The sequence below is a fragment of the Salvia splendens genome, chromosome 10, assembly GCF_004379255.2.
Source record: "Salvia splendens isolate huo1 chromosome 10, SspV2, whole genome shotgun sequence".
Lineage (NCBI taxonomy): Eukaryota > Viridiplantae > Streptophyta > Magnoliopsida > Lamiales > Lamiaceae > Salvia > Salvia splendens.
The window spans coordinates 17,600,566-17,628,077 of record NC_056041.1 but is presented as its reverse complement, the minus strand read 5'-3'; the positions used below and the strand labels follow the sequence as shown (position 1 = coordinate 17,628,077).

General features: G+C 39.6%; 1 protein-coding gene across 2 annotated transcripts; it reads right to left on the bottom strand.

Annotated features, from left to right (window-relative positions):
• Positions 1-2,496: 2,496 nt before the first annotated feature.
• On the bottom strand, positions 2,497-18,573 carry LOC121751446 (N-alpha-acetyltransferase 35, NatC auxiliary subunit-like). Of its 2 annotated transcripts, XM_042146194.1 has the most exons (16): positions 18,325-18,573; positions 17,529-17,596; positions 9,528-9,683; positions 9,277-9,444; positions 8,253-8,403; positions 7,901-7,980; positions 7,042-7,314; positions 6,806-6,949; positions 5,429-5,563; positions 5,182-5,280; positions 4,559-4,615; positions 4,223-4,427; positions 4,006-4,124; positions 3,502-3,570; positions 3,080-3,178; positions 2,497-3,005 (listed from the first exon to the last, which is right to left on the bottom strand). In XM_042146194.1, exons 1-16 carry the CDS (start codon positions 18,437-18,439, stop codon positions 2,766-2,768), a joined length of 2,178 nt encoding a protein of 725 aa, XP_042002128.1. In that variant the 5' UTR covers positions 18,440-18,573; the 3' UTR covers positions 2,497-2,765. The 2 variants fall into 2 exon arrangements, with proteins under 2 accessions (XP_042002128.1, XP_042002129.1); XM_042146195.1 differs by lacking the exon at positions 9,528-9,683.
• Between the last annotated feature and the right edge of the window lie 8,939 nt (positions 18,574-27,512).

Below are 27,512 nucleotides of genomic sequence, written 5' to 3'. Positions count from 1 at the left end.
TATGGATAAATGCAACGTAAATCACATTAGTAGCGTCACGTCCAAAGTGCTCTATGTATTAAATATTGGAGTATTTATTTTTTGGACTTTTAATTTCGATCACTAAGTTATTAACCTAATTAAGAATTACCATTATATTTTATTATATTTATTTTTTTCAAAAGTTTGAGTGAATCTGAATCTGTCGGTTGATACTTGATAGTGACACATATATCAAATTATGAAATATGTGGGTCTCAATATAAGGTCTGCACTCTGCACTTTGTTTTATAACTGGTTTGAAACTAGTCGATTTTGTATATGGTCAGAAATTCAAATTACAGAGCACCAAAAATAGACAATAGTTGATAATATACGAAAATAGAACATGTATTAGTATAAAATCATTTTGTACAGTATGATTTTGGTTTATTAAGAATTTCGACCACCAACTTTTATCCCATCGTCAGATGTTTTTTATACTAGTATTTTTTAAAGATTTTCGTCTTGAATTTGCACTATAAAATAAAAATTTGTAAGCCTCGTTATTAAAAATCCAAATTATTATGCCTGAGCTGCCAAATTATAAATCATGTTTGTTGTGTTTTTTGACTCAGTAAATACATAATCGGAGCAGAAGAATTATAGAGTATTTGATTGGGCATTATTAATATATTATGTAATTTAAGGAATTGCAATGATTTATGTTTTTACTGTATTTACTACAACTAATGAGAACGCAGACAAAATAGGCCTCCTGCTTTATCTATATACGACTAAAATATATACTTATAATTAAAACTTTTAATATTTTAACCCCAATTGTGTAATTGGTTAAAGTATAGATCAAAACAATCTAGAAGATTTGACAATATATTTGTTTAATTTTATGTGCGTTTGATTTAAAATTATTGGTCAACAGGGCACGTTGACAGCTGAATTAGTTATTCTGTCAAGATTATCTCCAAACCATGTTATTTGAGGTGTTTTTGTATTTAATAAGTGAAATAAAACAAAAATAGAGTGAATAAAAAAAGAAAATAAGTAAAATTAGATATTTTATTTTAATTTAATTTTTTTTACTCAAATAACTTGAGACCGTCCAAAATAAAATAACTCATATTGTACTATTAAATAACTAGGTATATTAGGCTATTAAATATTCAACTACAATTACAGGTTACCCACCTAATTTAAAAAATTAACTGAAGCTATAATTCTAGTTGCGCGTTTTAACTCAATTAAAAATGTCAGGTAAATCCAAAATAAGAAACACAAAGTGCAGAGTTAATAATGAATATATCTTGCAGAGTTGCAGTGTTAAAAGTTGTTGTACTTACTAAATTTTAAGCTCTTAAGACTCTCAATTTAATGAGATTTTACAGTATTTTAAAGTACTGAGCTACCGATGTTAATCTCCAATAAGTATTCGCGTTATAAATTGTAGGGGTGGCAAATCGTGCGTGTCGGGTCGTTATCGTGTCGACACGATAACGACACGAACACGATAACAACAAATAGGAACACGACCGGTTAAGAAAACCCCAAACACGAACACGACCCGCTACCCTCAGACCCGAACACAACACGAACCCATTAACGACACGATAACAACACGTATTGAAAAGTGATTAAATATTTAAATGATTTAAATGAGATATGACCATATGAGACTATGAGAGTCAATTTAATAAATATTGAAAAATGAAAATAATAAGAATTAATAATATTAAAATATTATTTGTTAACGGATAACACGAACCCGACACGTATTGTTAACGGATAACACGAACACGACACGAAATTTTCGTGTCCTTAATGGGTCGACCCGATAAGGACCCGATAAGGACACAGACCCAATAAGCTCTGACCCAAACCCATTAATTTCGTGCCGGTTCGTGTCGTGTTATCGTGTCGTGTCAAAAATTGCCAGCCCTAATAAATTGTACTTAATTGACCAATTAACCCTAAATAAGTAGGTGTTATAATTATTATAGGAGCCATTAGCCTCCACAACACAAAGTTACCCCCCTAAGCATAGCTGTTGTTTATAGAATTAATAAATGCTAATTACCTAACATGGTGTAATTAATTTATTTTGAATTCAAAAGCTTTCATTATTATAAAGAGATCAGTCAAATACATGCATATCATTTTTAACGAGGGGAATCCTCCACAATCACATCTATGACAATTTGAAATTGATAAACACATTATTAGACCACAAGTATATAGCATATATACACACAACTTCCACACAAAAAACAAACTCCAAAAAGAAGCTTGTAATAGTCAACAGAAATCAACCATCAAGAAAATATAAATACTCCCTCCGTCCCGCACTACTCGCACGTATTTCCTTTTTGGGCGTCCCAAGTTACTTGCACTCTTTCAATTTTTAGTAAAAATTTTCACCTATAGCCGTCATTTTTGACTTTCCTATACACTCATTCCTTAATCTCCGTGCCGAAAAGGAAATGAGCGAGTAGCTCGGGACGGAGGGAGTACTTTATGAACTAAAAGAAACATGATCACATTGTACTGCAATCAAGAAAAACAAGATACAAGACTTTTCCAAGTAGTATATGTTTTCTATAAACAAACTCCAATATCACAAAATTGCTAGCAAGAGAAGCTTCTAAACTATGGTTGCTGTATATTCATTTAATAACTTCCACCTTCTAACAATAGTACAATTCTTATCTTCAATTTTTGGGGTGAAGGTCCAAAAAATAATAGAATGGCTCAAAAGGTGGGTGGTGATTAGTATCAAAATTTTGAGGTTATCAAGACCTCTTCACAGAAGCTGTGGCAAAATGTGGATGGTGAATAAAATCGAAGGAAACTTTGAGCGATGGTTCAAGACTTCCTAACCGGCAGAGAAGGTTTAGAGCAACATGGTTATGTTCAGCTACCTGTTCTATCCGGCGAAGCTCAGCCAGTCTGTCTGGATTATTGGCAAAACCACCGCGCAGATCCTTAGCAATTTTTTGTGCATCTTTGAAGCAGTTATGCATGGATACGGTCTGGGAAATGATAAGGATCACAATTTATGGAAGAAGATAGTTTAAGGATGTATAATACAATGACAAATACTTACAGAAAAACGAATATTAGCTACAGTCTCACTGAAGGAAAAGAAGGACGCATGATCAGGAAGGCAAGCCTTCTGCAACACCTCAAAGTGCTGGACAAATCTCTGGAAACATTGTGAACGTCAAGGAACCATCATTGTGTATACTAGTTTTATATGAATATATAAATGGGAAAAAGGAAATTGTGGAATGCTACTGACATAGCCCTCTGATGCATGCCATTTAATATCAAAACTAAGGAGTTGAGGGGAGGGAAGATGAGGTTCTAACAAGAAAGACTCATATATTGATATATAGTTGCCAGAAAACAAAGATACAAAAAAGGTATGAAGCTTGGAAAGTTTGACTTAGCCACTAATGGATATAGTATCTATTTTCCAATTAAAGAACTTAAGCGCAAACAATGGAACCAGTATAGTAAACACACCTCATGCTCGCTGTTGAAAGGACCCTGACACAAGAAGATCTTGTTTTCGTTCCGTAAGGAAGCAAGCATCTGAAAGTTTTCAATAAGAATTAGAGCAGTTAGTGTGCAATTAATAATAGTTTTTGTAAAAGATAAGTCATTCAACTTGGAGTAACGCACTCGAATGATAAGATTGACGTTTCCTATATCCAAGTTCTGCATTGCCATTTTGAGCAGGTTTAGACTAACTGAAGCAAATATTAATCTTATCTTTTAAGGTTAAAGTAAAAAATCATAGGGTCCACTGATTAATACGTATAGGGACCAAAGCTCACTGTAACATAATCTAGGAATTAGTGTCGATCTATATACAGTTGATAAGAGTAGCATTATCTGTCATCTGACTGAACTAACCACTGTTGCTCAAATCCATACACATTCTACCGAATCTAACAAAATCTGGCATAAAAAGAATTAGCTGACCTAAGTAACTGGGGATTGAGATACTACAAAGAGTATAATTACCATCATAAGACCTTGTGCAACATATATATAGCACTGAATTAACTGGACCACAGGTGGAACTTGATAGTCTTTGCCAACATCCTTTACAAAATCCTTCTTCTTTTTCGATTTTCGTCGACCTGCTCATGAAGCAAAAGAGTTGATAAAGCTCATAAAAATGTAAATGTTATGCATCATAATGTGACATGAAAAGAAGAGAATCTTTGCATTTACTCACTAGAATCATTGCTCAGCATTATTTTGAGATGAGTTTTCTCAGCTAGCTTGATCAGGTAGATATAAATGTACCAATATACCATGCAATATTCATCGGTTGAATATAGATCTAATTCAAAACCAAGCATAAGGAAACGTAAAGCTATCCAATATGTTTGCTCCTCTACCCAAATAAGGATATGTTTGCAGACCCTTAACAACAAGTCCTGCAAGAAGGGAGCAAAAGATTCAAGGACATGCAACTAGACTCTTGAAAGGCTTAACAAATTAGAATAAGTACGGGCATGCAGTTGCCAAGAAAATAGATGTGATGATCAGAAAATATGCAGATATCTACCTGTTCAACCGGCGTACTTGCAGCCTCCCCAAACACCTTTCTAAAAGCTAACTCAAGCTGTTTGAGATAAATTGCAAACAAAAATATCAATCAGCCACAAGTATAGGTAAGCAATCAGATAAAGCTGTGAAGACTGAGGCAGCAGCAATGCTAGTCAATCAAAAACACCAAAGAGGGACCAATGTTGCTATATATTCAGTTATACGTCAGGATGATAGAGAATGCTATTTTGCTAAGGCTGGGTACCCCAGAATTTGGATTTTAACTACAATCATGGCAAACTTCTTAATCATGCCTGCATCTAATCACTTCCGAAGAGATACACCTATTTCATTTAGCTCATTCTTGGGAAGAAATGTCTGTCCCTTCTTGGCACTAAACACTAACAACTAAACAAACCAAAACTTCACAGAAAATGCTATATTCATGTTTGGAATACCATAGCTTAGCTACCACCTGTAAGTTTAGGAGTTAACTACATTAACCTCCTGCAAGAGACTTAAGAACCAAAGTTAAGATTTAAATGGGAACATGGATGCAAAACCAATACGAGACAACAAAACAGCAGGTTCATGGAAAGCAGTACATTGCGATCTATAGTTTTATTGAGAATATCGGCAAACCTGGACATATATTATTCTCCAATCCTGTAAGATCTTCCCTAGTTTACGCCTCTGCCAAGCAGTGTTAGCACATAGGACTCGGAACAAAGTAATAAGTAACTGCATCAACAAGGTATGCTTTCATCAAATTTTATAGGCTAACAATGTTGGGGAGAATTTTTTTTTATAAAAGCCCATGTTATGCCAATATAGGAAGGGACAACACTTTTAGAAACTTTGAGTATCAGGAAGACAATTGGCACTCCACCTGCCCTAGTTGTTGAACACTCTCATTCTTCTGGATATCATGATTCTTTGCTCCTTCAGGTAATAGGGCAGCCTTGCATATGACAGCAAACAAAGATTCACGTCCATAAAGCTTCCCATCTTGTACCAGCAGAAGCTGTTCATTAGCTATTCGCATGAGAATCCATTGCATAACATAAGACTTAAATCACTAATCAGCAAAACAGCAGAAGGACAAATCTTACTGAAGACTAACCATACACAGAAAAAAAAATAGAGGGCCAAAAATCATTGAAGTTCACTATTCAAAAATGAGATCTCAATAAGAAAATGAAAGATAAGGTATAAATCGCTAGTTTGAAATATAACTCAAGAAAATGGTAAAATCTAAATCCACCACAGATAAGGAAACATTCGTCATAGTCTCTCTTTCACAGAAGAGTATCTATACTCTAAAAACAGCACAGAAAAAATGCGCTTCATAAACCTTAATAAAAATATTTTTAACTAAAATCCTCTTCCACGTAGTAGTGTAGTACTAACTTATTTGCATCCATATAGGCATCCTAAACATTTGAACTCATTTGTGTTCAGTTAGTGTACAGTTACAAATGTGTTCGAGGAGGCAAATCCACTTGGTCAATTGAGGCCATTTTGCTTTATCCCATTGGCTTTTGTTGCTTAGGGACATTCTAAGTTGTCCATTTCCATCATTGTACAGACTTGGCCACTTTTTGTGTTGCTTGGGTATGACGACTGTATTTTTCACAAATTAAGGGAGGCATAACCAACCAAATTAAACCTGGTACCACCAACTAATTGTAGCTTGTGACTCACTTAGTACCGTTAATTCAGACTAATGAAGACAGCAGCAGGATATTTGCAGAAAGAAACTAATGAGAGGGAAAGAGAGGTGGCAAGTGAGCTTGGCTTTACTGTAGAAGAGTTTGAACTTTGGGTGACAGGCATTACTGTAGAATTCAATTTTTAGCTGTACTATACAGTATACACTTTCCACCACCCATCTATGATCACATATATATATACCAAGTAGTCGTTTTATCAAATATCTTGGTCGTTGCTCTACCAGATTATGCTTCATAAATTTTACAAGTAGTCATCTGATAGCATACTGGACTCTTGATCTTAGTTCCAAGCTCTCAGAGAAACCTTCAGAATACTTGCATTAAAGCTGCACAATATACATTCCCCTTACCATCTTTTCAGTAAGAACATTTCAATTTTCAAGAAGCCAGAACTTGACATTTATATTTAGTCCCTTATCCAGTGAAACACTCTCCATAAATTAATGATTATTTTTATTATTCTTTTAGAGTGGTACAGTTCTAGAAGAATTAAATTATGGGATCCAAATTTCAAAGAAGTACCAGACTCGAACCTGGATATGAGCTCTAGCCACCAAATCTGGTTGAAACTTCTGAATGTCAACCACAAAGCGCATGGCACCTTCGAAAACAGGATCTAAAGGGTAGGAACATATAACACCCAGATCATGCAGAAGCTTCTGGAAATAATTGACTGCCTGACAGAAACAGAAGCGAAAAGAATAACAGAGTTACTTCCATGTCTGTGATGGATGATTGAAAGGTTAATTAAACAGCAAATAAAACTAACCTTTTTCCAGCTTAGTAGTTTAATTGCACGGGGCGGAGTTGGGGCTGCTGACCTGCTGTTTAATGTAGAATCAAAACCAACTGGTTGACAACCTGAGGCAGTTGTTTTCTCATCTTCATTCTTAACAGTTCCACATGCAGAGTTGTGCCTCAGAAATTCTTCAGTGTTAAGCATGGAATCTAGCTCAGATAAGCAGGAAATAATATGTTTCTTTGCCAACTCCAAGCCTCTTCCTTGGGGTTTCCTCAAGCATGTTAATACATGGTAAAAGTGCTGAACACACAGAAGAATCCCTAAATGTTAGTGGAGGAAAAATGATGGACATCACATGCAAAAGAAGTCACATTAGAATTGGAAAGAGGGACAGTTTAAGGTTAGACAAAAGGACAACAAACCCAATGCCTGAAAAGTATAAATGATAAAAGCAATGAATGCAGATTCCAGGTAAAAGAACCTATTATTACCTACTCCCTAGTCCAACTCGATGACTCACAGTGTCTCATTTCTTTTGGACATGGGTGTTAAGAAAAAGGTGATTAGAGAATAAAGATAATAGCCCACATGTGTTTTTAGAGAGAGGGAGAAAAGAATTGGCAATTACACAACTAAAACCCCTACTGCTTCCTAAATGGAATGCTACAACTCAAAACGGAAAGTGTGACACTTCAATGAGATGAAGGGAGTATTATCTTTTGAAGGCATGGCAAAAAGGGGAAGAGGGGGAAAACAAGTTTATGTGATAGCTAATACGAATATTAAGGGTGGGAATTGAAGAAAATTCAAAAGTATCTCAATGCATCTCATATTCACAATTAGAAAAAATGCTATTGAAGATAATACAAGAAATACAAGATAAGACCTTACGAAAACGAATGCGGCACAAAACAGCTTTGCAAAAATCTTCTTCAAGATCGAGATGGGTTTGCAGAGGCTCTATATCTGCACAAACAACCACATTAGCCTGAAACTTGTATACAGTAGTTTTGAAAATATAAGCTACTCACAACCATTCAAAAAAAGCATATCATGTAATGTAATTCTTGCATGTGTTTCTTTTATTTGTTATGCCAAAAGTAGCTTGTGCCCAATTTCATATGTATACTTATTTGCAGGGCATCTGAGAAGCCACAAGCCAGTACAAAACCATACTGGAGGTCTAGTAATTCTCTGATAGGTCTTGGAAATCAGTACGAAAATTCTAAGTTTCATACCTTCGAGGACTGCTTTTTCTGACACTGGTGCACTACATGCCTTCAGTTGCCGACAGAGTGTTTCGTCTACTGCATGTATCATAGATAAGCATTTTTCATCTCCATTGGCCTTTAACGGTAGTCCATAAGCCATAGTAAAAAGATCTTCTTCCTGAACAACCATACTTCATTACTGGTCAAGATTAACAATATATACCCATAAAGTCTAAGACATTTAAGTTTGAAAAGAATACACGCACTGATAGCCAGGCCAAAATGCTGCGGAAAAAAAGAAGCAAGGACTGATATCTCAGTATCTTCAACCCAGATGTAAAACTTCGCAAACGAGGGCATGATACCCAAAAACAGAAACCACGGAAAATTCAGACAAGGAATGAAGCATACACACACACAACAAAAAAATGAATTCCAGTACCAATATCCTGCTTCCCTTCATATTGGGTAGTTTATGATATAAGAGAAGTATCGACACAGAATGGATAAATCTATTAGCTTTTTTGAAAAAGAAAATAAGAAACAAAGATATTTTATTAGTAAACACTAAAGTAGTAAAACGGACAAGTCATCCTTTGAATATAAATATCATCCTATTTTATTATACAACTCCATCTCTAAGTCTGATACAAAATATGCTTTAAAGTCAAACTTGATATTTGCCAGCTAGTCTAAACATAACCCTATCCCAGATCACCTCTAGTTATTCCTCATGACCCTCAAAAGTCCTCCAACTCATTTCAAGCCAAAGAGACCACTTAGTTGTGTAATTGCCTTTTCTTTTCTCCCTCTCTCTAAAAAGTAAAAACACATGTGAGCTATTGCCTTTAATGCTGAAACAATTAGCCCCTGTACAACTTTATTCTTTTTGCTAAAGAGGTAGGTACTAGGGAACTTCTGACAATTCTATCTCTTGAAGAAAGAGCTGAAGATTCATTTGAGTACTTACGAAATAATAAATATATAAATATTTTAAGCACTAAAAGTATCTTTAGAAAATAGCGAGCAAAGATTCGTTGAAGTACTTTACTTCATTTGTGCGTGCATCTGAAACAGCTGAAACAAGAGCACTACAAGTAGCACGTATAACTCTGCAGAAGGAATGCAGCAGGGCATGAGATGATGTTCTCTCAGGCCTCAACAGGTAGATGCAAGAATACACTGTTTGCGCTAATGAACCTCCTTTATGCCATGTTGCCTGCGTCAAAAAAATGAACTTAAGAGGGGTATATTGGTCACCATTTATGAGTGCTATCTAGAATGGCTACTGATCGACGATACCTCACAAGCAAGAAAATGATCCATTATATCAATAACACATTGAATATCACTTGTTCTATCAAAGTTCAATGGAATAGGAGCAGCACCATTCTCAATGGCTTCATCAACGGAATAATAAGTAGATACAATACCTGAATCCATCTTCGGGTCCATTATCTAGTAAAAACAGAAATTTTATCAATAAAACATAAGCACAATATAGTAGGAACTACAGCCTAATACAGAGCAAAATGTCCAATGCCACACCATTTAACATAAAAATATGCATAAACTACAGCTGAATATTGTAGTAAAAGCAGAAATTGTATTAACAAAACGTAAACACAATCTGATGTTAAATATTTTGCATGCCACGTCATGCTATTTACTCCATCTGCCCCTTAAATTTTGTCACATTTTTCCATTTCCGTCTGTCCCACAAAATTTGTCCCATTTCACTTTTTACCATTTTTGGTAGTGGACCTCATATTCCACTAACTCATTCCAAGTTTCCAACTCACATTTTATTATAAAACTAATATATAAAACTAGGACCCACTCTCCAATAACTTTTTCAACTCACTTTCCATTACATTTCTTAAAACCTGTGCCGTTCAAAGTGTGACAGAATTTAAGGGATGGAGGAAGTAACATTAAAAAGGAAGAAAAATGTCCTATATAAGTATGATGAACATGTACTCCTGCATACCAAAGACAAGAAGATGTGCTTAATACACTGTTGGTACTTTTTCTTAGTAAGAAAACTACTAGTATAAGATGAGGAACCACAAATTAAAGAAGACCTGAATAAACTAAATAACACTACTATAACAAGCTCGTGCTACATTGGTCCCAGTATATTTAAGCAAAACAATGACAGTGTTAAATTACTATTAGCATAGAAAATAGCTATTGTAAATTTTCCTTTTTGACAACTTCCAACATGAGATCATAGTTATTCTTAGCCATGCTGGTGTATAAAGTCTAGAATAAATTTAGTTTTCAATTTAATCATTATTTTTTTATACTATATTTTTTTCTTCTTAGAGCAAAAAAAAGACAAATTTCAACCATTGATGATGAAAAACATAGAAACAACTAATCTGAAAGTGGAACCAATGGTGTCAAAAGTGCATCTGGGTCGTGCGGGGCTCTACTGGAATCTCCCCAAGGTGGCTGAGGCAAGCCTGGGGCGAGCAACATTCAGGGGACGAGCCAGGGTGACAGGGGAGATTTATAACTTTTCAAATCGCTAAACTGTAAACCCTCAAATCTGATCAGAAACCCTTCAAATCGCCAAAATTAATTACTTTTGCATTCCTCCAAAAATAATGAACTTTCCAGCTCTTCTCCTCTTCTTAAGAAAATAAATCTCTCCTTTCTTTTTTAAGTTCTTCTCTTCTTCTAAATTAATTTTTCCATCTTCAAATCAAATTCTTAATGGACGTTGCAGGAAAAGAAGAACCCGCTTCTGGATGTGTTGTTTTCTATGTCTCTTTTGAATACAAGGAATATCCACAATGGCCAAAATCTATAGAAAGTGAAGTCATGTTTGAAATTGCCCATGTATAGTTTTCTTTTGTTTTTTTGAAGGGAAAAGAAAATTGGCCTATGTTAACTTAGCCACCCTATTCTTTAACATAAGTAGCAATGATTGGATATTATGATTTAATTAGAGTCAGTAATGTCTTTTTCCAAATTGAAAATATATCGCATCCCATTTTATTTGTGAATATGTAAAGACTAAAGAAGAATTCTAGTGTTTTTTTATCTAGTGTAGATTGACTATTTTTGAACTGCTAGTGTGCCCCGTCGCCCTGCATCCTGGCAATACTTAGTGGAACCGAGAGTTGATTGGATGTTTTGTAAACAATTGAGGAACGATTTGAGTAGCAAGATCAATCGGTTGAAGATTGGAATGAAATTGTAAAGGAAATTTTATTCACTGGGATGAGAAAAAAAAACGAGAGCGAGAAGATGAGCTACAGTATGTAAAACTAACTACTGAAAAAAGCTATTTAACAGAAACTAAAACTAACGGCTAGTTTCAATCCTACGGCTAGGATTAAAACTTGACTAACAAACAGATCTAACGGCTGCCGGAAACGAGTTGTCATAACAGCCGAGCTGCCGAGCTGCCGAGCTTGACGAGCTTGACGAGCTTGCCGATCTTGACGAGCTTGCCGAACTTGCCGAGCTTGACGAGCTTGCCGAACTTGCCGAGCTTGGCGAGCTTGCCGAACTTGCCGAACTTGGCGAGCTTGCCGAACTTGGTGCTTGAGCCATCACAATCTACCAACAAACTCCACCTTGATTGCTCAATCACCAACCAAACTCTTCCTTTCCAGTCCCACTAGTTTCAAACATAGCAGAAACTTTTCCTTAGGCAATGGTTTAGTTAACATGTCTGCCGGGTTCTCTGAAGTATGAACTTTGAAGACTTTCACATTGCCTCTTTCAATCTCCTCCCTGATGAAGTGATACCGCACATCAATGTGCTTTGATCTCTCGTGATAAGCTTGATGCTTGGCCAGAAATAGGGCACTATTATTGTCACAGCCAACTGCTATCGCCCCTTGCTCAATCCCAAGATCAGACAACATTCCTTTCAACCAGAAACTTTCTTTGATTGCAGCAGCAAGTGAGATAAATTCTGCTTCCGTTGTGGAAAGTGCCACCACACTTTGGAGACTTGATTTCCAGCTAATAGCAGACCCAAACATTGTGAATATGTATGCCGACTGAGACTTCCTGTTGTCTAAGTTACCAGCAAAGTCCGAGTCACAATATCCCACAATAGCATCAGCTCCACCTCCATCATTCACTCCATATAGAATGCCTACATCCCCAGCACCCCTTAGATACCTCATCAACCATTTGAGAGCAATCCAATGTTCTCTTCCATGATTTGCCATAAACCGGCTGACAACACTTGTGGCTTGTGCTATATCTGCTCTGGTGCTGATCATAGCATACATAATGCTCCCTACTATATTAGCATAGGGTATCTTCATCATTTCTCTGGACTCAGCCTCACTGTTGGGCCTCTGATCAGCCTTGAGCTTGAAGTGCATTGCTAGTGGAGTAGCCACTGCCTTCATATTCTCCACCTTGAACCTTTTCAGCAACTTTGATATATAATCAGATTGTGTGAGCCATAATTGCCTTTTAGCTCTATCTCTGATAATGTTCATGCCTAAGATTCTCCTTGCTGGCCCGAGGTCTTTCATTTCAAACGCAGCATTGAGTTCATCCTTCACTTCTTGCACTGCCTTCCTGCTAGTTCCAGCAACAAGCATGTCATCTACATAAAGTAGAAGATATGTAGGATGTATGCCCCTTTTTCTGACATATACACAGGAGTCATAACTTGATCTCTGAAAACCAATCTTGATCATATAATCATCAAAAGTCTTATTCCACTGTCTACTAGCCTGCTTCAAACCATATATACTTCTTTTCAGCAAGCATACTTTATTTTCATTCCCTGGTTTGATGAAGCCCTCAGGCTGGGCCATGTAGATAGTTTCCTCTAGTCCTCCATGTAAGAAGGCCGTTTTCACATCAAGCTGCTCCAATTCCAGATCCAACTTAGCAACCAAAGCCAGCAACATTCGAATGGAAGAATGCTTTACAACCGGTGAGAAGACCTCATTGAAATCAACTCCATGCTCTTGAGTGAATCCTCTAGCCACTAACCGGGCTTTAAATCTGATCTGATCACCCTCAGCACCTTCCAGCTTCTTTTTGAATATCCATTTACAGCTGATAACCTTCCTTCCATCAGGTTTCTCAACCAATATCCAAGTGCCATTTTTCAGTAGAGAATCAATTTCATCCACCATTGCTTTCATCCACTTTTCCCATTCTTTGCTCTCCATTGCTTCCTTATATGAGGATGGCTCTATATACTCAACATCTTCAGCCACACATAATGCATAAAATAGCATCTCAGAATCATCAAATCTTGATGGCAGCTTGATCTTTCTTCTGACTCGATCCCTAGCCAGCTGGTAGTTTTCCAGATTATCTTGAGGCTGTGTTTGTGTCTCATTCTGAGCACTCTGAGGCTCAGTGACTTCTTCACTCTCCCCACGTTTCTCATGCCTCCCATGCTCCACCTCAAAGTCAGCTTTATCAACAGAATCAGTCACAGAATCAGGCTTCTCAACTATCACTTTGTTCTTATCCAGAAAAGGCATTTCAGTTTCAGAGAATACAACATCTCTACTAATCACAATCTTGTGATTCCCTGGCTCTACACACCACAAACAATATCCCTTCACCCCAGGTTGATATCCCAACATCACACACCTAATAGCCCGAGCATTCAACTTCCCTTGTTTGAGATGAGCATATGCCTTGCAGCCAAACACTCTCAATGTGGTGTAATCTCCATGGCTGCCATACCATCTAAAATCAGGTGTGTCTCCCTCTATACTTGATGAGGGACATTTGTTGATAAGTTTCACAGCCGTGGATGCAGCCTCAGCCCAAAACTTCTTCTCAAGTCCAGATGAGAGGAGCATACACCTCACCCTCTCTAATATGGTTCTATTTGCCCTTTCTGCTATGCCATTCTGCTGAGGATTCAGAGGTACAGTCCGGTGCCTTTTAATTCCCCTCTCCTTACAAAAGTTATCAAACTCTTTGGAGAGATACTCCAAGCCGTTATCAGTCCTCAAACATTTAAGAACCACTGACTTCTCCTTCTCCACTTCCAGGCACCATTGCTTGAACTTACTAAAAGCCTCTGATTTCTCTCTCAAAATGTATATCCACATTTTTCTAGAGTAGTCATCTATGATACTCATATAATACTTCCCTCCACCTACTGACACCACAGATGCAGGACCCCACAAGTCACTATGGGCATAATCAAGAGTGGATGTGGAAGTGTGCTTGCCTTTGGGATAGGGCTGTTTCTTGGACTTACCCAAAATGCATTCCTCACATGGAGTAGTGTCCATCTGCCCAGAACTTTGTATAATCCCCTTCTTGGCCAGCTCCTTAATGCTTCCCTCAGCTGCATGAGCAAGCCGCATATGCCAGATTTTGAAGTCATCAGCCTTCACAATATTTGCCTGTGCAGTAGGGATCTCAACACTAGCCAGTAGATAGTACAAGCTTCCCCTCCTTTCAGCTTCCATCACCACTCTTTGATCCTTGGAAACTGTCATTTTTCCCCCAGTAGAGCAGAATGTATATCCCTTGCGTTCAAGAAGCCCAAGTGAAATGAGATTCCTCTTGATATCAGGTATATATCTCACTTCACTTATAATCTTCACAGATCCATCTTGCATTCTCAGCCTGATCTTGCCTATACCTTGGATGGTACAAACTTGGTTGTTGCCCAATATAACCGATCCAGTCATCTCTTGGATCTCCTCAAACCAGCCAAGATTCGGACTCATATGTAGACTACACCCCGAGTCCATGATCCAAGATCCTCCCAGACCACCCTCCATCACATTCAGAATTTCTGGCACATCAGTTTCCTCAACACAGTCAGTGGATGGAACACGGTTTCCACCACCATTTGCTTGCCTTCTTTTCCATGCGAAGCAATCCTTTTTGAGGTGACCCGGCTTCTTGCACCAATGACATGAGCGGGTTTCCTTTTGATTATTTGATGGAGTTTTCTGATTTTCTTGGCTCGGCTTCTGAAACCTCTTGACTCCCTTGAACTTCTTGACATTTAGGCTCTCAGCCATAGCCTCTGGATTCTTAGAGCCTGACTTCTGAATTTCTTTTGCTCTTATGGCCGACTGAACTTCAACAAGGGTGATAGTACCCTCTCGGCCATACAATATGGCATCTCGTAGCTGATCAAATGACTTCGGCAGAGCATTCAAAAGTAATATTGCCTTATCTTCATCCCCTATCGAGGCGTCGATATTTTCAAGATCATCGACCGCCTTATTGAAGTCTTCAAGTTGCTCCAATATCCCTTTATCATCCAAGAATCGATAGGAGTATAACCGCTGCTTCATGAGCAGCCTATTGGCCAAGGACTTAGCCATGTACAAGTCTTCGAGCTTCGCGATTATTCCGGCTGCAGTCTTTTCTTTTGCAACCTCTCGAAGAACTTTATCCCCGAGGCATAGCACAATTGCACTATGAGCTTTCGCCTCGATCTCAGCTCGTTTAAGGATCTCCTTTTCGTCAAGATCCATCTTCTCCCCTTTCTCCGACTTGTCCTCCTTTCCGCCCGCCTCCAACGCCGAAGCAAGGCCTTGATGAATCAGCATAGCCCGCATTTTCATCCGCCATAAGCCGAAATCATTCCTACCCGTGAATTTCTCGGCCTCAAACCTAGAAGCCATAACACCCTCCAATCTCACCACCGAAAGAACAAATCAGAAATCAATCGCGCCTCCCGATTCCCACAGACGGCGCCAATTTGTAAACAATTGAGGAACGATTTGAGTAGCAAGATCAATCGGTTGAAGATTGGAATGAAATTGTAAAGGAAATTTTATTCACTGGGATGAGAAAAAAAAACGAGAGCGAGAAGTTGAGCTACAGTATGTAAAACTAACTACTGAAAAAAGCTATTTAACAGAAACTAAAACTAACGGCTAGTTTCAATCCTACGGCTAGGATTAAAACTTGACTAACAAACAGATCTAACGGCTGCCGGAAACGAGTTGTCATAACAGCCGAGCTGCCGAGCTGCCGAGCTTGACGAGCTTGACGAGCTTGCCGATCTTGACGAGCTTGCCGAACTTGCCGAGCTTGACGAGCTTGCCGAACTTGCCGAGCTTGGCGAGCTTGCCGAACTTGCCGAACTTGGCGAGCTTGCCGAACTTGGTGCTTGAGCCATCACAATCTACCAACATGTTTCAATGAGTTGCTAAGAGACTCAAAAGATTAAGATCATCAATCACATACTTTAATTTATCCAATATTCCAATTACACAAACATATGGTCAAGTAATTTGAGAGAGAGGTTGGGGGAATGGGGGTCAAAAATTGGAGAGTTGAAATGGAGAGGGGAAGGTTGCAGTTTGGGATAGAGAGGGTGATGACCTATCCGGTAATCTTTTGATGTGCTATTTAAATGAATAAAGGGCAGGGTAGTTGATATTCTGACTGAAAGCTGTCTTTATGGGAGTGACAAAAATAAAACATTGTTCTATAAAAGTGGTTATTTAAAATTGTCTCCCAAATTAATTGAAAGGACTTAGTGCATGAGCAATGTAAATCATTTGTACCTGTTCTATCCTCCAAAATCTCTTTGACTTGTCCTCGTGGGTGGTTTTCGTAATATTTCTCAACTTATGATACAAAACATATAGAAATGCTAAGCATTTCATTCAGATATCAAAAAACAAGGAGAAATCTGAATGTTTCCAAACTTTCTTACTTGACATGGGTCTCATTACCTAGTGATGATGCAGAGCGTTACACTACTATTCACTCAGTGATATCAATATCTTAAAGATAAAGGAGGGTTTCATAAAGAGGAGGAGAAGGTGTGAAAGTTCAGGATTATTATCAAACCACATGTTTCATCAACAATCAACCTAGTAGTAAATGCTAAGTTTAGACAAATAAAGCCAACATATCTATACCTGAGTTCTAAATAAACTGATCACTGAATAGGCTCACAACCAAAGTTTAATAGAGCATCAACTATCTAAAATAGGGAAATAACAATTAGAAAATTTCATGCATAAGCCAATTAACAGAAATGTGTTTAAGATATGCTCTTGCCCCATGTCTCGTGATAATAATAAATTCCATTTCTGATATTGCCATAACTTCTAATGAAACAAGAAAATACATATATCACCTTTCTTTTATCATTAAGAAGATAATCTAATAGTAAAATCTTTTACTGAAAATAGGATGCATTAACAGTTTGTTCAGCCATAGTCAAATTGACATCTATTGCTGATATTCCTGATATTCTTTTTTCTCTGGATCACTGGAGCTCTACCGTTACTTGCAGTATACCTTAATTCAAAATTAATTTCATGAAAGGTCTTCGACTCTTCGGAAGAAAAACAGTATTACCTCTAAAGCAGACATGGCAGCAAACAGATTGAAATCATCCCCTGTGATAAGCTCATCATTTCGAAGATCTGTGAATAAATTACAAGTAAAAAATAAATAAGATGCTGTATTTCTTACTAACTTTTTCTGGGGGTGGGGACGGAAATTGGGCATGGAAGGTGGAGGGGGAAGTACAGAATAGAGTTACATATGAATATATATATATATATATATATAGGGTTTTGATCTATGCAAAACTGGATTTAAATACAGAAACGCAGAACAATATCATAATTAGGGCACTTTTAGGTCATAATTAGGTAATTTGTAGGTCATGCTAACAAAGCATGACCTAAAACGATCTTAGTATGACATTAAATCCAAATATTATAATATGACCTAAAATTGCTTAATTATGACCTTCCGTGTTTTTGGTTAATTATTGACCATTAGATCATCTAATCCTAGGGCTGAGATTTGGTCTGCATTTCTGGATTTAAACACATACTTATTTTGATCATCTCCCTATATATATATATATATATATATATATATATATATATATATGCAAAGTGTCAGCTTAATTTTGCTGCATAAGAAAAACATACATATCTCCCTAACAAAATAGTAGTAGATCGTTTAGCCTAAGAAGGGAATAAATACTGCTGCAATTGAATAGAATCATAACCGAAATTGAGAAAACAGCGAATGTTACCCGGCCTGGGCAACCCTCTCATTCCAATTTATAAATTTAAAAAAAGAGTAAAAAAATAAAAGCCAGAAAACATTAGTGATCGCAATTGAGAGAGAAACGGACCGTGGGAGGCGCGATGGAGGAGAGACGAGACGTCAAACCAGGCGGTGTCCTTGCCGGAAGGGATGGGAGGGCTTAGAGGTGCTTTCGCGTCCTCTCCTCCGTCAGCTTCAGCCATAATTGGATTCCTTCCTTTTCAGTGAGAGAGAGAGGGGGAGATTGTAGAGGTTTATTATGAGTGAGAGAGCGTTGCTCAGCTATGGAGTTCGGTGTGCCCGAACCGCTCAGAAGTGAGTAACAGAGTCGCACGAGAAGTTTGGGGGCGGGTTGGATATTTATAATTTGAGAAAATTGTCATTTAAATCAATACTTTTAATAATTATTATTTTTAAATTTCAGTCAATCTCATCATTTTTAAACCCGATGTAGTGAATCGTAAATTTTATGACGTTTGCAATTGTCTAATGTGATTTATTTTGCAGCAATTTGTTAGGGACGATTGTTGATTCTACATCACCGTTTTTGCAAGTTAAAACATAGTGGGACAATGCAATGCAATGCAATGAATATGAAAACTTTAGTGTATCTGAAATACATTAATGACACGCCATTAAATAGCATCACATAATCGTGGAAAATAAATCATATGGAATAAAAGCGTGAGATTTAAAAAAAAATGTCTCAATTCGTTGGCATTTCGGACTTTGAGATTAAATTCATTGATATGTCAAAATATGAGATCATGTCATGCGAATTTTTGGAAAAAGTTCTCTCTCACATTAATATAAATGAATTACTATTTTCTCTCTCCGACTGCTTAAAATACAAAACAATATCTCCTAAAATCTCGTGTCATTGTCCAAATATATCATCTATTATAGGACCGATGGAGAAAGTACTACATATTAAAAGGATTTGCAGGAGCAATGAGTAAATCTTTTGTACCTATTCTATCCTCCAAAGTCTCAAGTCTCTTTGACTAGTCCTCGTGGGTGGTTTTCGTAATATTTCTCTAACTTATGATACAAAACCTATAGAAATGCTAAGCATTTAATTCAAATATCAAATTAAACTAAATAACAATTTATAATGTATTAACATAAATTAAATAATAATAAAAGAAAATGTTAAACATACATCAAATCAAATGAGACTAGTACTATGTAACAGTTATTTTCATTTTCCTACATTAGGCTATTTAAAAGTGAAATAATTTGTTGTTACAAACTGATGTATCTACTGAAACCAGTATACATAGTAGCAATAAACAAGCCCATAAATTACAAATACAAGTACAAACCACTTGATCTTCTTAAGAACAGCATGCATGGGAAATTGGTAATAGAAAAAAAATCTTATGGTAACAACTATGACTATATATGAGGTTATTAGAGAATGCAATTGGTCTTCTTATTAAAAATGCTAGTCATAAGTTGAAATAGATGACATGTATAAGGAGTGAGAATTGTAGCAAGACGGATGATGCAATGAGCTGGTAAGCGAAGGCCGTGAGAAGCACCATAAATCATGCACATCTCGTTGTCTCTGAAGCACCAGATAGAGCGTAGCACTAAATGCAACCAACATAAATGTAATGGACATGAAGAAGGCCCAAGCTTAACCTCTTGGGTAAAACATACAAAAATTCCTCTTTTTTTATAACGTCAAGTCAGAATGGAGAGGAACAAGAGTAGACAAGTTATGGAAGTGAACAATGATATGACATCCGACACTGCAAACAACATGAATGAAGGTTTGTTTGAGAGAAGTGAGTTGCCGGCTGCTGCAGCGAACATGATTATTGCAATTAGTGTTGCCACAATGGTTGCATGCATTAGCCGTGTCTTTCATCCACTTCTCTCCGGCTTCTTTTAGCTTTTCATGCTCCTTTGTGAATAAAATCTGTGGAGTTTGCTTTTCGTGGTTGGGCCATGTTCTACGTGAAGCAAGGACAAAATATTCCCTCTCCTGTATATCAAAGTACTAATTTGATATATATATTAACTTGTTACTTTTTCTAGTCAGCTGCTACTAATGTCTCGGTTTCGTTCATGTTTTAAAATGTTGAAAGGTAATTGGGTTTTGATTTGAAATGGTACCTTTAGCCATTGCGATTCGCACTGCATCTGTAGAGCGAGACCAGCTACAAGATGGAGCCGGTAAGGGGCTAGTTTTACACATATGTGCAGTAAATTGTTGTCATGATGGCATGTGGAGCTGCAAAACATATATATGTGGTCATTCATATTATATACAACGTTGATAACATTCTCAAAGCGATTGGCCATTGCTACCGAAAACACATCCTTGTCCGTGTCAGAATCTCTATAATAAATTTCCTCATGATATTCGTCTATTATCATTTCCACAAGCTCACTGATCCCATAGATTTCCGCAAGATGTATAGATTTCTCAAATATCTTCAAAGCCTCATTTCCATGCAAAGTCGCTATTTGGTTGCACAAGTGCTTTGCAAGTTGTAGTGTTTGTGCGCGCATTGATTTCTTCTCCCTTAGCTCTGTCACGTTAGGCACTGAATAATTAATTATTATATTACTACATAAACAAGATGAGTTTGAAACGCTAACCACCAAATCAGCCTAACAACGACCTTAGATTTATGTCACAAACAACAAGAGACGCTACTAATCAATACAAATTTGGAAATGACTTTTTTTAAGTTTGAGCAATAATATAATGGAAATGAGAAATGCAGCTTTCCCCGAGAGAAAATGTGAATCGAGTACTTCCAGTGCACTGCACCATGGCTATTTAAATTTTCATTGTCACGTGTTGCATTTGCCTGTGCCGCATGACCATAATTTTCCTCTTTAGAAATACTAATTTTTACAAGGATACAAGTAAGCGTATATATAGGAAAAAATTTTAAAAATACTACTTCTAATGGTATATATGTAGTTACGATGGCAGCTAACAGATTGAAATTCTCCCCAGTGATGAACTCCTGTTTTCGAAGATCTGGGAATAAAACTAACCACATACATTAGGCTATATAAAAGTCATTTTCATGGGAACGAGAATAATTTGCGGTTACCAACTAATGTATCTACTGAAACGAGAATAGTAGTATTAAACAAACCCATACATCACAAATACAAGTATAAACCACTTAATATTCTTAACAACAACATGCATGGGAAATTGGGAGTAAAATGCAAGGAAATAAGTCCAATACTAACAACCATGACTATATATGAGCTTATTAGAGACGACGTTTGGTTTTCTTATTAAAAATACCAGGGCCATAAGTTGAATAGATGACGTCTACAAGGAGTGGAAACTGTAGCAGCACAAATGATGCAATGGGTAGACAAGCGAAGGCCATGAGAAGCACCACAAACCACGCCACGTCTCTTTGAAGCACCAGATAGAGTGTAGCACTAAACGCAGCCAACATAAATATAATGGACACGAAGATGGTAACAAGGCCAATGCTTAACCTCTTGGGTAAAACATACAAGAAATCCTCTTCCGCATAACGTGAAGTCAGGATGGAAAGGAACAGGAGCAGAGAAGTTACGGAAGTGAATGATGGTTGGGCGAATTTTTGATGGTAGTAAATGCAGGTAATAAATATAGATCACGACACAAGGAATTACGTGGTTCGATTTACTGAGGTAAATCTACGTCCACGGGAAGAAAGGAGGGCAAGATTGTATTGCTTGATCTGGTTTACCAGCTTACAAATACAGACTTGCTATATGATATTTGATGTCTAGAGAGCTCTCTTTTCTCCTCTAGTCTATCTGATCTAAGTTCTATTTATACATTGAACTAAGATCGTGGCTTGCATCACCACTAACTAGGTCGTGGCTTACATCATCACTAATTAGGTCGTGGCTTACATCATCAGTAATTAGGTCGTGGATGTCGTGGAGGTCATGAGATCCTGCATGGGTCCACTATCTCTTTGTTTGGTCCGCTATCCTGCATGAGATCCTGCATGAGTTGACACCACTATCTCCCAGTTCGGTCGAATAATGAGACCGAACTGCTGAACTATTGCCGAGCAGCTTTTGCCGATCTGAGAGTAGAGCTTGATTGGTCGGCTTTTACCGAGCTGTAGGCTGGGGCCGAACTCTTTCGTAATGCCGAACTGATACTCTTCCTTGGGCTTTGGGCTGATGGGCCGTCACTGCTATTGGGCTTGTTTAGTACGTACCCCATCACTACCCCCCCGAAAAGCGAAGTGAATCACTTCGGCGAAGCGAGTCACTTCGGCATTCTGGATAAAGGTACGGGGGAGGCTGACGACAGGGGACGTGCCTTGCGCGTGACTGCATTAAATGCGACAGTAAAATCCGGCCGTTGAATCCTGAAAAGGTGGGATTCGAAACGGTGCGATGATTTTGAAATCTTCTCCGAATCTGATAAATACGTCCTTTCTTCATCATTTGAACACTTTTGCTATTGCTTCTTCTGCATTCTCTCTCTTTTGCGTAAAAATTTCCTTCCGCTTTCAAGAATTTCTTCAGAATTTCTTCAGACTTTCAAAGAGTAAGAACCATGTCTTCTTCTTCTTCTTCTGAGTCAGGTAGCGGTAGGAAAGGGGGTAAGGGGTCTTCTAGCCGGAAAGAATCCGGGGAGAAGACCGTAGAGTATTTTCACAGCATCTTGAGTAAGGATACTGTGATATCCTTACACGAAAAATATTTTTTTCCTGGGGGGAAGGTTGCGATTCCCGACGACCTTCATAGGGCTGACTCGCCGCCGGAGGGTTACGCCACCGTTTATGAAGCCGGCTTGGAATGCGGGCTTCGTTTCCCTCTTCCCCCTGCCTTTGTAGAGCTGCTAGATTTTTTTCAACTCCCTTTAGGTCAGGTGACTCCGAACTCTTGGAGGCACTTATCGGCCTTTGCTGCCGAACTGCGTAGGCTAGACAAGGATCTGTCTCTGAGGGCAATCCTTAATTTTTTCCAGTTTAAGAGAAAAGGATCTTGGTTTTACTTGATCCCTTTACAGCCTTTTAGGGCCTTCTGCAAAACCAAGTGGCCAAAGTGGCAACATCGCTTCTTTTTTTATAATAGGACAGCGGCTCCGGGCTTTCCCTGGAGAGGGCCGAAGTCCGTGATTCCTCATCCTCGGTTAGAACCGTTGGACGAGCTCGAGGGCGAGCTCAATAAGATTCCTATGATTAGGAAGCAGTACCTGGAGTCTGAGCTCGTCAAGGGCGACTTCGTGTTCGACTCCTCGTCTTCGGACGAAGAGACCGAGGGTGAGGAATTCTTTTTTGTGCCTTACTGCTTTTGTGGCGAAAACTAACCTTGCTTTCTTGCTTTTTGGCAGTGAACATGCTAAATAAGATTAGCCGCAAATCCTCCGAGCTTAAGGAGCCGGAGAAACAGAAGGCTACCAGCTCGGCGCCTGATGCCGAGAAGAATCCGAAGAGGCAGAAGACCTCTTCTTCGGATCCAAAAGAGCCGGAGTCCACTTCGGCAAAGAGGAAGGGGAAGACCCAGAAGCCCCCAAGAGCGCCGGAGAGAGACATCGTCTTGGCGCCCCCTTCGGAGCATGTCTGTGAGCCTTTTGCATGGCCAACGGACTTTGCCGAGGTAACTTCTCTTCTTGATTCTTTGGCTTTGCTTCTTTCCTATGTTTTTTTTTGGTGGCCCCTCTGTTGACTCTTTCCTTTTTCCATTTTCAGAGGAATAGCATGCTCAGCAAGCTCGTCGCGGTCGAACTCTCTAAAGCGTCCAGCGACTATGCTGAGATGCAGAGGAAGTTGGCGGCTGCTCGTCACCAGGCCGAACAGGCTAAGGCAGACTTTGAGAAGGCCAGAGCTGCTAGGATCTCGGCCCAGGATGAAGCCCAGTTTGCCAAAAACCAGCTCGTCATACAGCGAGAGCAGACGAAACGGAGGGATGCTGCCGCCGTGGTTGCCCAAGGGGAGGTTCTCCGTGCTTTCGCGGAGAAACTCTTTCTGAGCAATCAATTTTCGGCCTTTGTCGGTGATCTGCTGAAACTGATGACCGATAATGCCGAGCAGGGGCCCGAAGTCGTCCTGCCGCTGTACGGCCGAGAGATAGCAGCTCGTCTCCAGAGTCTGCCGCTCCTTGAGGAGCTTGCTTCGTCCTCGGTCCTGCTTTCTGCTGACCGAGTTCGTAGTTGCCGAGCTGACCGGGACGAGAATATGGAGGCTATCTTTGCCTCCTTAGGGCCAGTTTCACCCGCTCCAATTTTCCACGGAGAGGGTGAGACCGAGCAGCTTGATCAGCAGACCGGAGACAGGCAGGCCGAGCAAGAGGTGCTGCTGATCGGTGATGGGGGCACCGAGCAGGCTGGGGGGAGCAGGGAGGCCGAGGCTGAAGCTGAGGCAGACAAGGAGAGGGAAGCTGAACCTCACCGAGGAGCCGGAGACGAAGCTGGCGGAGTATGATTTCGTCTCCCTTCTCTTAGTTTAGTTTCTTCCTTGTTGTAAAATGGCCTTGAAGCCCTCCTTGTGTATAAAATTTTTTCTTATGAATGAAAAAATTCTTCTTTCTGCACTTGTGTCTTCGTATAGCTTTTCGTACTCTCTTTTACTCCTGTTGTGGTTTACTACCTGCTCAGTAAACTGAAATGCCGAACTGACATAGGCTGCTTTGTATTCTTAACTCTTAAGGAGCTGGAGGTACTTCACTGGAAGCGGCTGTACTCTTCCGCTTTAGACGAAGCTGAGAAAAAAGCCATAGCTGACCAGATGAAGAATGACGAACTCTTGGCTTGTTTAGTGAAGCTGGAGGCCGACAATAAGGACTTAGAGTCCGAAAAGAAAGATCTGGAGGCCGAGCTGAATACTGCCGTCGCTGAGAGGACTGCGTATGAGGATTTCATCTGCAGGCGCGGGGGAATGACCATCTCTGAAGTTCAGGAACGAGTTGACGAACTGTGGGAGGAATATCATGTACTCCGGAGGAACAATGCGCTGGAGAGCTCGGCTTGCCAACAAGTCGTGAAATCATTGCGGCGCTGGGCTTCTCGGTACGACATCATTCTTTCCCGGCGTCCCTCAATTGAGAGATTCCTTAGGCATTTCCCGCCAACAGATGCTCGCACTCCAGCTCAAACCTCTGATTCACTTGCTCAAAACCCTACTCCAAGTCAGCAACGAACTCAGGAACAACCGGAGACGTCAAGACGAGGACGGACTGAAGTTCGCAGAGGAGCGATGACTATGAGTGAGCAAGATCGGCAAATGATTCGTGAAGAGACTCTTCGCCGCCGAGGTGCTAGAGCTTCCCGGGCTCAGGGAAGAGGCGGTAGGTCGATTAGAGCATCTCGTCGACCTGCTTATTCTTCAGCTGCCCGGAATGACCGAACTCGGCTTCACGAGGATTTTGTGAATAGATGGCTCAACTTTAGCAACCATGGACAGTAGAATAGTCCTTTGTAATGGCGTAACGCCTTCTCGTAGGGCAGCAGAATTATATGCCGAACAAGATTTAATAAATGAAATTTTCATTTCGCTTCTATCACTGCGTATTTACAGCTCAGCGAAAAAATTTCATCGTGCTCGTCCTCGGTCTTATGAAGTAAACTTCTTTGACCGGACTCGTCCTCGGTCTTATGAAGTAAGCTTCTTTGACCGGACTCGTCTTTGGTCTTATGAAGTAAACTTCTTTGACCGGACTTGGTCCTCGGTCTTATGAAATAAACTTCTTTGACCGGACTCGTCTTTGGTCTTATGAAGTAAACTTCTTTGACCGGACTTGGTCCTCGGTCTTATGAAATAAACTTCTTTGACCGGACTCATCTTTGGTCTTATGAAGTAAATTTCTTTGACCGGACTAAGCTTGTGTCCTAATTTGGCGAGTTTTATCGCTCGGATCGGACTTTCCCTTGTCCTAATTTGGGGATCGGACTTTCCCTTGTCCTAATTCGGCGAGTTTTATCGCGTGGATCGGACTTTCCCTTGTCCTAATTCGGCGAGTTTTATCGCGTGGATCGGACTTTCCCTTGTCCTAATTCGGCGAGTTTTATCGCGTGGATCGGACTTTCCCTTTGTTGCAGTTCGTTTCAGACGAACTGCTTGTTTCTTAAGCTGAATTGTGGTCTTGTATCCTCCTTAGAAGCTTGGACTCACAATCGTTGGCTTATACATGTTCTAAAAAGGGGATCAGCCTTCGAAGAACAAGATACCTCAGTAACATTTGTAAGAGACGACACGCACATAGACAGACAAAACGCACATAGACAAACAAAACGCACATAGACAAACATGAAAAACAAGTAAAAAACAAAGAAAGCACATACCCCTAGGACCGAACTAGACACAAGACTGACTGACCGGACTGTCTCTTACAAATGGAACTTCTTGAGGTTGGAAATGTACCATGTTCGGGGTACTTGTTCTCCTGACATGTGAGTCAATTTGTAAGACCCTTTGCCGAGGACTTCTGACACCCGATATGGACCTTCCCATGTGGGTTCGAGTTTGCCCAGCTTTTCTGCTCGGCTTACTTCGTTGTTTCTCAAGACGAGATCTCCCACTTGAAATTGCAGCTTTTTCACCCTTTGGTTATAATACCGGGCTACTTGCTCCTTGTACTTGGCTGCTTTTATGCAGGCCAATTCTCTTCTTTCTTCGGCCAGATCTAGTTCGGCTCTCAGTCCGTCATCATTCATTTCTGAGGAGAAATTTAGAGTTCGGGGACTGGGTACGCCGATCTCAACCGGAATCACGGCTTCAGTGCCGTACACCAGACTGTACGGAGTTTCACCGTTGGAGGTTTTGGGTGTAGTTCGGTAGGACCATAGGACTTGAGGGAGATTTTCTACCCATTGTCCTTTGGCTTGTTCTAACCGAGCTGAGCGGGCGGCTTCTCAGGATTGAGACGTGGCCCCAATCGGTCTTGCACCGGAGTCCTTTGAATCCTTTCAAAAGGAGTTCGGCGAGGATGTCCCTGATCGCCAAAAGGAGCTCGGCGAGGATGTCCCTGATCGCCAAAAGGAGTTCGGCGAGGATGTCCCTGATCGCTATGATCGGGCTTCCTCCTGTCTCCTCGGGATGAGCTGTCTAAAGACCGTTTGCGACGGTCTGCCTCATCGGCACGGGAGAACTGGTCCGCAATGTCCCACATCTCTTGAGCTGTTTGCGGACTGCATTCCACGAGCTTTCTGTAGAGAGCTCCGGGCAGGATTCCATTTTGGAATGCCGAAATGACAAGTAGATCATTGAGATCATCTACTTGTAGGCATTCCTTGTGGAATCTCGTCATAAAGTCGCTGATCTTTTCGTCACGACCTTGACG

What these genes read in the sequence shown, in the direction of transcription:
- LOC121751446 (XM_042146194.1), bottom strand. Translation starts at nt 18,439, where the DNA reads ATGGCTGAAGCTGACGGAGGAGAGGACGCGAAAGCACCTCTAAGCCCT. An exon ending in ATCATTTTCTTGCTTGTGAG is followed by an intron (nt 9,445 to 9,527) that starts GTATCGTCGATC and finishes TTTTTGACGCAG; the next exon opens with GCAACATGGCATAAAGGAGG. An exon ending in GGAGAATAATATATGTCCAG is followed by an intron (nt 4,616 to 5,181) that starts GTTTGCCGATAT and finishes TATCTCAAACAG; the next exon opens with CTTGAGTTAGCTTTTAGAAA.